At 40.3% G+C, this 10,183-nt stretch overlaps 1 protein-coding gene across 1 annotated transcript in view; it reads left to right on the top strand.

The window, feature by feature from the left end:
* The window catches only part of Fat4 (FAT atypical cadherin 4), a 133,483-nt gene that overhangs the window by 68,462 nt on the left and 54,838 nt on the right, over window positions 1-10,183 (top strand). The window contains exons 5-6 of the mRNA XM_027391945.2: window positions 3,093-4,015; window positions 4,824-4,998. Of these exons, the coding sequence (XP_027247746.1) occupies window positions 3,093-4,015; window positions 4,824-4,998 (1,098 nt within the window). The remainder of the gene's footprint in view (window positions 1-3,092; window positions 4,016-4,823; window positions 4,999-10,183) is intronic.

Genomic DNA, 10,183 nt, shown 5'->3' with positions numbered 1-10,183 from the left:
GAAACCACACACACTTGAGTCATTGTGATCAATAAAGGATGTTTGGATAGTGACACAACTGTCACTTTTTCTGAATGACTATGCCCATTGTTCTTTGGTGCATGACTGACCGGGGCCAAATTTCATAGTCCAGGTCCCTGATGACCTTGTTAAAGTGCTCCATAAAGATGAGTGGTATCCCTTCCAGTACTGTGTATCTTTGCCATGTCACATGCAAGCAAATAGTAGCCCTTCACATATGTCAGACAAAATTTATAGACTGCAGCTAAATGTACACATTCATAATCCAGCTAAGTTTCTAGTTTCAAAATGTGCTTCATTACTTATATTTGATGTATTTATATAATATTCTACAGTTGTTGAGAATAAAGTCTACAGCAAATGACAATATCACACGTTCACAATGAAATATGCACACACACACTCATCCATGTCTGTGCACACCCCTGGCACCTGCTCAACATTCACACCAACCAAATTCCCAAGAATATTCACGGAACCACATGACTTCCAGCAGGTTGAACTTGAATGGTTGGAAAAGCAACCCATAATCAGTGCAGTTATCTTCTGGATTGTAAAAGTCCCTAACTAAAAATTTTAACATGATTTACTTAATTTACTCAAAATTAAGAAAACATATGTACTTATGGTGAGATCTTTGAATTATTCCTGACAAGGCCAGTGTTGAGGGAGTTGTGAGTCCCTCTGGGGCCATGTGCATTTCCTAGGTACAGCCTTGAAGGCCAAGGTTACTTGATTAATTAGACTCCTTGGAGGGAAACAGCCTTCTCAAAGTGCAGCTCACTGTTTTCCACTGTCCAGTTCTGATTCCAGTTGTGAGATTAGACCTATTTCTTGCCTTACACTATTTGGTGTAATAACAGTTACTATTTGTTTCAAAGACTATAGTTATATCTGGTTTATTTGAAATGAAATTCCTTAATTTATTTGTGATTATAAATTAAATATAAATGTTTTTATTCTCAGCGATAGTTAAAGGCTCACATGTAGTAGTTCTCTGGCTCACCCTTCCAGTTACCTCTTCCCTTCATAAGGCCTTTCTGCTGAATGTGGGGCCATGAGCCTGTGGCCTGCTCTCCTTAGTCTCTACAGTTTAGCATTTACCTAAATGAACCCCCCTGAGGAACAAGGATTCTCAGATCCTTGCTATAACAGTTACCAGTCTGGCTGATTTGTGTGGCTCCCATAGGTCTCCACTGAAGTCATGTAGAGTGTCATCAGTGTTCCTAATTTTCTTTTATCTTGATTGTGAACTATTTTGTGTGTCTACACAGAACTGAGTTTTTCATGGAGTTTCTTTGGTATTGCTTTTACTCCTGTGTTTTGTTGACTGTGGATCTCAAGAAGAACGAGGATTCCACATTTGCTTCAGGCTTTTGTGTTAGAAAAATTTCTGTTAGACTCAGAAATTGTACTTAGAAAAATACACTTTATGTAAAAAGCACCCCTGACATATTCAACCACACTTTAGGTCAGAGTAGGTGGAACTTTTCCAAACCTGGCCAGATATAAGATTTGGTGAAACACTCAGCTGACCTGTATGGCCTGGATTTTCCATCCTCTCTTTCCACTAGGTGGATTGATGTGTAGCCCCCAAGTTTCAGTTGTTCATATTTTTCCTGATATTCAGGTTCCTAAACTTATAAAATCTGCTCCCTTCATCTTGGAAAAGTGTACAGTAAACACCTCAGAGGAATGACCACATAGCATAGTCTATGTCTCCAGAGATCTGTGCATCAAAGTTCACATAGGAAATCTTAGATCAGTACCTCAGTGCCTGAATTTGCCTTCTAAATATGTTTCCTTGTTTGGGGCATATGGGGAAAGGATTCTAGAAAAAGACTCTCAGGTCACAGGGATAGAGTCACAGGACCACACTGGAAGAGGAAATTCTGTTACTTGGGTAATCTGCTGAAAGGGAACCAGAGATGGGAAAGAAGTGAAAAGGAAATGTGTACTCAAGTGTTTGCAGACTGCTGAGGAATATCTTTCACAAGTTAGTAAACTGTTCTAGGCGACCCTTGCCAAAGAATAAACAATGTTTCTGAAAGGTAGGACTCAGAAATAGTTGAACTTTCCTTCAGATGAGATGGGAGAACCCAGATGGCATTGTGAGCTGGTTGGGACAGTACTGCTCTTAGGCAGAAAATCCAATGTCTCTGTTGTTGTTGATCATGTAGAGTCTACCTTTCAATGACTTATTGAAACATAATGGCAAATATACTCTCCTCACTATTTTTACTATAATCATTTCTGCAATGTTTAAAAAATGAGTGTGTAGAGTTTAAATTAAAAGTGATATATATTAAGGGCAAAATGATGTTATCTAAACATGGGCCAGTGACAGCATGAACCCTTCTGCTTGGAGACTTTCATGTATAACTTTATTGCTAACAGTTCCTTTAAGGAATACTTTTTCAAATGTTTGAATGTACATAAACCTTGAGAGGAGCTATTTCCTTAAAGGACATTGCTTGGCCAGATGCTTAATAGGAATTAAAAAGTATTTATTAGTTCTGACAAGAAATGTAAAAGGAGACTTTAAGCATCCATGACTAATGTCCAACATCAGAACATTTTATTACCCTTCTCTGAAAACTGGTGTCGGCCTCAATAAATTACTGAAGTTATAAATGTTTAGGTAATAATATAGAGAATGGCATTTGTAGTGTTGGGCCCCATGAAGTTATGTGATAGAAACAAAGAAAAGTTTAGGAAAATATCTACTCTCTGGAACTTTTTCCTCCTCCTCACTTTGGTAATTTAACATTTCAACATTGCTGTAAGTAACACACCCTATATAGATCATTTATATACCAGATTGTAAATGTCTTTCAGATTAAAAGCTCAAAGGAAAAGAGTCATGTGTGCAGCAGAATCTAGTAAGCATATTTAGTTATAGGTAAATCATTCACAGTCACTTTGAGAGATTCATGTGGAATCACTCAGAAAATTATTATGGTGGCTCAGAATGCATCAGAAAAGTTCTAGTACTGTCAAATCCTGTGGTGTGACTAAGACTGCAACCATCACCTTTTCAATCAGCTTAACTTTTCCTCTTTCACTCCTAGGTGTCAACTCTCAGCTGTCCTACAGCATTGCTTCAGGTGACAGCCTTGGGCAGTTTGCAGTGGATAAACATGGAGTCCTCAAAACCCTCAAGGCTTTGGACCGGGAAAGCCAGTCCTTCTATAACCTGGTCATTCAGGTCCATGACTCACCCCAGCCTCCTGCCTCCAGGTTCACAAGCACAGCCCAAGTCTCCATCATCTTGTTAGATGTCAATGATAATCCACCCATGTTTCTTTCCCCCAAGTTGACATACATTCCAGAAAACACACCAATTGATACTGTTGTCTTCAAAGCTCAAGCAACAGACCCAGACAGTGGCCCCAACAGCTACATTGAGTACACTCTCCTGAACCCTTTGGGAAACAAGTTCAGTATTGGGACCATTGATGGTGAGGTGCATCTCACTGGAGAGCTGGACAGAGAGGAAGTTTCCAATTACAGCCTGACAGTGGTAGCCACAGACAAAGGGCAACCACCCCTGTCCTCCTCTACAGAAGTTGTGGTTATGGTCTTAGACATCAATGATAACAATCCAGTTTTTTCTCAGGCTGTGTACAGAGTACAGATTAAGGAGAACACCCTCACTGGAACAGATATAATCCAAGTATCTGCAACAGACAGTGATGAAGGCACCAATGGGCAGGTTCGCTATGGCATCGTGGGTGGAAACACACATCAGGAGTTCAGGATCGACTCAGTGACAGGAGCCATCACAGTGGCTAAGACTCTGGATAGAGAGACAACCCCTGCTTACACTTTAACTGTCCAGGCTACAGATCGGGGCAGTAGCCCCAGAACAGATGTTTGCACTGTCACCATCACTTTACTTGACATGAACGATTTCGTCCCTGTATTTGAGCTGTCTCCGTATTCTGTGAATGTCCCTGAAAATTTAGGGACCCTACCCAGAACCATTCTTCAGGTCAGTATATTTAAACTCATGAGGGCTTACACTGTCATAAGACATCAAACCAAAAGCTTCCTTCTTGGACTGTGTTCAGGACCTTCTCCATCTCTTACTGTCCTGGGGAGATATATGCAGATATATAAAACCCTAAAAATCAATGCTTATGAATATTGTACCTGAGATTTAATAATTTACTTGGTATATACTCATTTCACACACATTTGTTCATTTGTGGGGCATTTTTAAATTGTGTGTTGCTATGAGAATAATATCCACACATAAGATGATGTTGAAATTTGGGAAGTTCATTGTTCATTAAAATTATTGTTCTACCTTCCCTCTTTACAAACAAGAAAAAACACACTGTACATTTATGGAAAGCATTCCTCAAACCCTATCCACTGGCTTTTATGCAAACACGTGTGCATAATGCATACTACTATTTACTACTTTAATTACAAAATCTTTAGACTTAATTTTATTTTATGTGTATGAGTGTTTAGCCCTCATGCACGTATGTGCATTTGTGTATGTGCCACATGTATGCCGACTGCTCAAGGAGGTCAGAAGAGGGCATCGGATCTCCTAGAACTGGAGTTACTGATGGTTATGTGGTTGCTGGGAACTGAACCGGGATCCTTAGCAAGAGCAGCAAATGATCTTGAGCACTGAGCCATCTCTGCAGCCCTGTATTTTAAAAACTTGAAACGTCACCCTGTAGCATTACCACAGTTACCACCCCATTCCAGTTATCTTGCAGGTGGTTCATTTGTTTCTCATGTTAGGTGATTCATTGCAGCCGTGTGACTATTCTCCCCTGTAGGTGGTGGCAAGAGATGATGATCAAGGCCCGAATAGCCGGCTCTCATATGTTCTGCTTGGTGGAAATGAAGACAATGCTTTTGCCCTCACTGCCAGTGGAGAGCTTCGGGTGATCCAGAGTCTGGACCGGGAAGCAAGGGATAACTTCGTCCTGGTTGTCACAGCTGCTGATGCAGGTGTGTTCTGACTAGTTTGCTCAGTTGTGAGTCAGGTCCTCAGGAGCAAATGAATATAGTTTTATTTGTAAGTGGGTCACATTTACTGAAATTTTCTAATGCTTAGAATAGTTCCTAAACACACTGAGTATAGCTAATTAGATTTCAGTGTAAAACGGCAGGAGACTTCCCATATCATTACTGAGGTGCGGCACCTGTGCAGGAAAATTTCCTTGCCCTGAAACTACCTGAGCAACTATGGGTGTGACCTTCTACTCCTACAAACTGAGTAAGGAGAGAGTTGAAGTACCTCAGCTTTCAAAGAAGCATCTAGATAGTTCTAGAAGATTCTGCAGATGAAAAAGTGTCCAGATTTCTATTCACTCACCCTGTAGTTTTCTCAGAGTCATCACCTTCAGATGTATTTTTTTTTTTTTTGAGTCTAGAGTGTCCATGAGACTCTGCCCTGATAAACTTCCACAGAAATAGACTTAATGAAAAACAGTACTCTCTAGGCTTCAGGTTTTTAAAATAGCAATGACACAAATTGTTTGGCATGTAGCAACAGAATACCCAAGTTTTACAAATTATTGTCTACACTGCCTGTTTTGCTTGATAGACTGTACTTACATATATAGAACACTTCTAGTTAAAATGGAAATAACTAAACTTTCTAAAGAATCTGTATGCCTTGATTGATGGAGTTAGAATTGCTTAAATATTTGTTGTGTGAATGTATGACTAAATGTTTGATTTTTCCAAAGATAATGAATTATGAAATGATTGCCTGGTATAATTTTCCCCCCTGAGAATGACAGTCTTGTTTCCAACTTTTTAATTACATTGATGCATTTAAGAAAAATATTTGTTGAAATGTTCAAGGTAGGTTTGCTGTGACCTCAGCTGACATAGTATATGTATGTAGCCACATGTGGGTATATTAGCATATGAAGATATGTATATGTTATTCATGTGCTATAGAGTGTCATTATGGAAAATTGAAAGTTTTGAATAGGCTTTTTTTACTGTGAAAAAATTTATATTAATATGGCATGCTGAAATTCCTGATGAATATGATCAGTTCCATGCACTTAGTGTACTGTTTCTAGGCCCCATTCAAAAACCAGTGGAGGACTTTGAAATTACAGTTAATGACATTTTTGAAGCAGTGCCACTCATTTTTAGTTGAGTGTTATACTCCCCTTCCTGTTCCTGCCTTCCCTTCCTCTCTCCCTCTCTGGACCTCTTGGGGAAAAATTATTGTCCCTTCTATTTTTAGTGTCTATGAATTACCTTATTACATTATATCAAAGCATCAAAATCCTGAACGGAATGCAATGTGCAACTTAATCCAAATTAATGTGAGACCTGTTTGTCACGTAGAGTTCTGCATCTTTCACAGCCCTCAGGCTCTATGTGTAAGCATCCCCCCATAAAATCAACGGAAATTGATGGTGCAAATCAGTCAAGGTCGCTGGAGAAGAGAGACTGAACTCAGTGGAAACTGGTAGGGAGTTGGATTTTAGGACCAGTGTTTGATTGCTAAAATATTCCAGCCTTTCAGCTGTCTTCACTCATTAGAGCTGGAAGCATGTGGTCAACCCCAGACACTCACAAACACAAATAGAGTTTGTGGAAAGGAAGTGGCAGGAGTAGAAACTGGATAGAGGAACCTAGCCCCTCAAGGCATCTGTCTCCATAAAACTTGCCGTACCAGGAAGGAATCCCAGTGGTGGTGGACATTCTGGCCTGTGGGTGGGAAATAGGGTTCAGAAGTGCAGTTTGTAGTAATCTGTGATGGGCAGGGCACAGCACACAGAGAATCCTGGCACAGACTTCTGACTTTGAAGTATTCCAAACCAAGAAGCATGGCAGAAAAAGACCTTCCCACATAGGCTAGAATGACCTTCCTTCTAAAAACTGCCAAGAATTGGAGAAATCAATGGGCCAGGCAGAAAATGAGGGGATATTGACTGGGTAAAGGGATGTTGTTTCTTTTTATAGCCACCTGTGTTAATCAGTGCAAAGTTTTATAGAGGTTAGTCTTTTCTGCACAGGATTTTTGTTACCATCCCTATTATCAACAATCAAGCTGGGAGTATTTAATCCTTGCTGAGTGTCACATAGCCAGTGAATGACAAAGTCAGAAGGAAGCATGGCTTCAGAGCTCAGGGCATTCCAAGACTTTAGTGTTTGGGAAAGGGGGATTGGGATAAAGTATTCATTCCCAAGGTGTTTTGTAGATAACCAGCCAGATCACAGACAGCACAGGGAAGGGATGAACTTTTGAATTCAAATCACTCTGGTTTGAATTATGGTTTCTCCATCATCTGGGTGTATTGTATCATTTTCCTTAACCTTCTGTGACATGGTGTAATGAGGTTTGAGTTCTGATTCCCGTGGCTGTGCAAAAACAAAACAAAACAAAACAAAAAACAAAAACAAACAACAAAAAACAAACCTGAAAGAAATTATTTAGGGGGAAAGGTTTGTTTGCCTCAGAATACTAGGGTTACAGTCCCTTGTTATGATAAATCTTTCTGCCAAATGCCACCTGAGCTCCACCGCCACTTGTGGCCATGTGTGCACTTTACGCCAGCTGCCTGCCTGAGTTAGGGCCCCAAATAGTAAACAGAGACTTCTATTATGTACAAATACTGGTTGGCCAATGACTAGGATTTCTCATCTGTTAGCTCAGTCTTAATTATCATAAATCTATATGTTTTATAAGACTTATCAGATGACTTCCATTGGCGTCCTCCCTTGCCTGTGGATCACATCACGAATCTGGAGAAAGAGCAGAGGGGTAAAGGGCCACTTCCTGCTTGTCCTTCCTTAAATATGAGTCTCCCTGCTATGTCACTTCCTGCCTGGATCACTACTTCTTTACTACATTTCCCAGAATCCTCTTTGACTCCTAGTCCTGTCTAACTTGCTACCTCATTGGCCAAACAGTACTTTATTCAACAATCAATAAGATGAACATACACAGAAGTACATTCCCCATCCATCCCTCATTGTGGAGAGGTCAAGGTGGCAGGAAGTCCAAGCTGCTGGTCTCATCACATCCACAGTCCAGAGCAGAGGGCAATGGGTAAACACATGCATGCATGTGGGTGCTCAGCTTGCTCGCTACTCTCTTCAGTCTAAAGCCCAGCCTATGAAATGGTGTTGCCAACAGACAGTCTGGATGGGTCTTTCCATCTCAGTCAACTGAATCATGAAAATACCTTACAAGCATGCAGACAAGCCAACCTAATCCAGATAGTTCCTCATTGAGACCCCCTTCCAAGGGGACAAAAATGGACCATCACAGACAGTAACTATAAAAGTCTTCCTGTGAGGTGTAACCATGTGCTATACATTAAACTGTCCAATTTTATTCCTATCCTGCAGTGTACACAATAATTTAATAATAATTTCCACTAGAGTCTTCGGTAGCAAAAACCCCAATGAAGACTCTCTGAGAGTCACTCACTCTGCCCTCATAGACAGCATACAGACATTGTGTTGAAAATCTGTGTCTAGTAAGCTCAGTTGTCAACTTGACATGAATAGTCCAGAGTCATCTGAAGAAGGGTCAGCTGGGGAACTGCCCTGATCAAACTGGTCTGAGGCCATGTCTGTGAGGAATTGTCTTCAATTATTGGTTGATGTGGAAGGGTTCAGCCTAATCTCAGACAGTGACACTCCTAGGCTGGTTGTCCTGGATGCCATAAGAAAGCAGAATGAGCAGACCACTAAGCAGCATTCCTCTGTGGCCTCTGCTTCAGCTCCTGCCTCCAGGTTGCTACTTTGAGTTCCTGCCCTGACTTCCCTCAGTCTAAGACTGTTAGCTGAAAATACAAGCTGAATAAACCCTTCCCTTCTCCAAATTGCTTCTGGTCATGCTATTTATCTGGGCAACAACAAGCAAAATGAAAAGAGTTCACTAGACTATTTTCAAGCCACTGACAGTCATGACCTTGATGACTACACCCTGTGCCCAAATAATTTCCACATATACTTATTTATCTTCAAAATTTTATAGTTGAGTATAAAATTTCTCCCTAACTCCTCCTGTATTTGCCCCACTCATTCTCAAATATACAACCTCTACTTTCAATATTGTTACACAGATGTTTGAATATAACATACAGAATCCATTTAGTGTTGTCCATATGTGTGGCCTCAGATAACCTATGAGGGACTGGTCCCTGGAGAAGGCTAATTCTCCCTTTCTTAGCAACCATTCATTGCCTTTAGCTATTCATCTAGGGGAGGCACCATGTAAGATTTCCACCACCTGTGTTGGAAAATTAACTGGTGTCAGTGTACAGGTCTTTTTAAAATAATTTAAATGAAATTACATTACTTGGGATGATAAAACTCCCCTCAAGAGCCATGGATAATAATACCATGGATAATAATAAAACCCCAGTGACAGGGATGGGAAAACTCCCTTAGAGTTGTTGTTAGGAGAGTCCAAGGGGCACCCAAAACAATACAGGCTTTACTGTTGCCTTCGTTCTCTACCTCCATAGTTGAAGGTAAGACTCTCAACAAGTTTGATAAGACAAGTAACCTCACTTTCAACAATACATAAATATTGGTGATATCAAGTCTCATAATCTATAGTCAGTCCTATTTTTCAGACTTTAGATCTCTGGCAAGGAACTAAGATGCACACTGGTTGCCATGGTTTAACAATCAGAACAGTAGGTGACAAGAAAAATTCAGAAAAAATTATGAAGGAGCTGAGATCTAAGATGACATGTTGTGAGATTTGTAGTGTTTGAAAATCAGGAAAAAATGTCAGAATGCTCTTCTGAAAAAAAAAATCTGGTATTTTCATTCCATATTTTGCAAATCCCCTTGCTTTCCACTCTCGAAACTCTTACCTGCTGGCAGCCTATGGTTGACCAGCTGGGGCAATATGTTAGGATTGATGCCACAGTGCATTAACTAAGCAGAGCTCTAAACCTCTGACTTCTGTCTTTCATTTACTGATTGAATGTCTGCAAGGCAGTACGTGGAGAAGCTACCTGTCCAGTGCTTCTGAGGGTCACCACTAGGCCTTTCTATCTGGGAGAGGCTGAATTGAAAAACTAAAGCAAAACAGGCCATATAAAAATTCCAGCTCAGCTTTCTTATTATACCATTAAAATGTCGAGCAGGCTGCAGCTTAATTAAATGTGACATTCTGCTTTTCTTGTCTTCAGTCAAA

The sequence above is a fragment of the Cricetulus griseus genome (genome assembly GCF_003668045.3).
Source record: "Cricetulus griseus strain 17A/GY chromosome 1 unlocalized genomic scaffold, alternate assembly CriGri-PICRH-1.0 chr1_0, whole genome shotgun sequence".
Classification (NCBI taxonomy): domain Eukaryota; kingdom Metazoa; phylum Chordata; class Mammalia; order Rodentia; family Cricetidae; genus Cricetulus; species Cricetulus griseus.
Note: the sequence above shows the minus strand (reverse complement) of the source record. Positions and strands in the feature narration are given on the sequence as shown.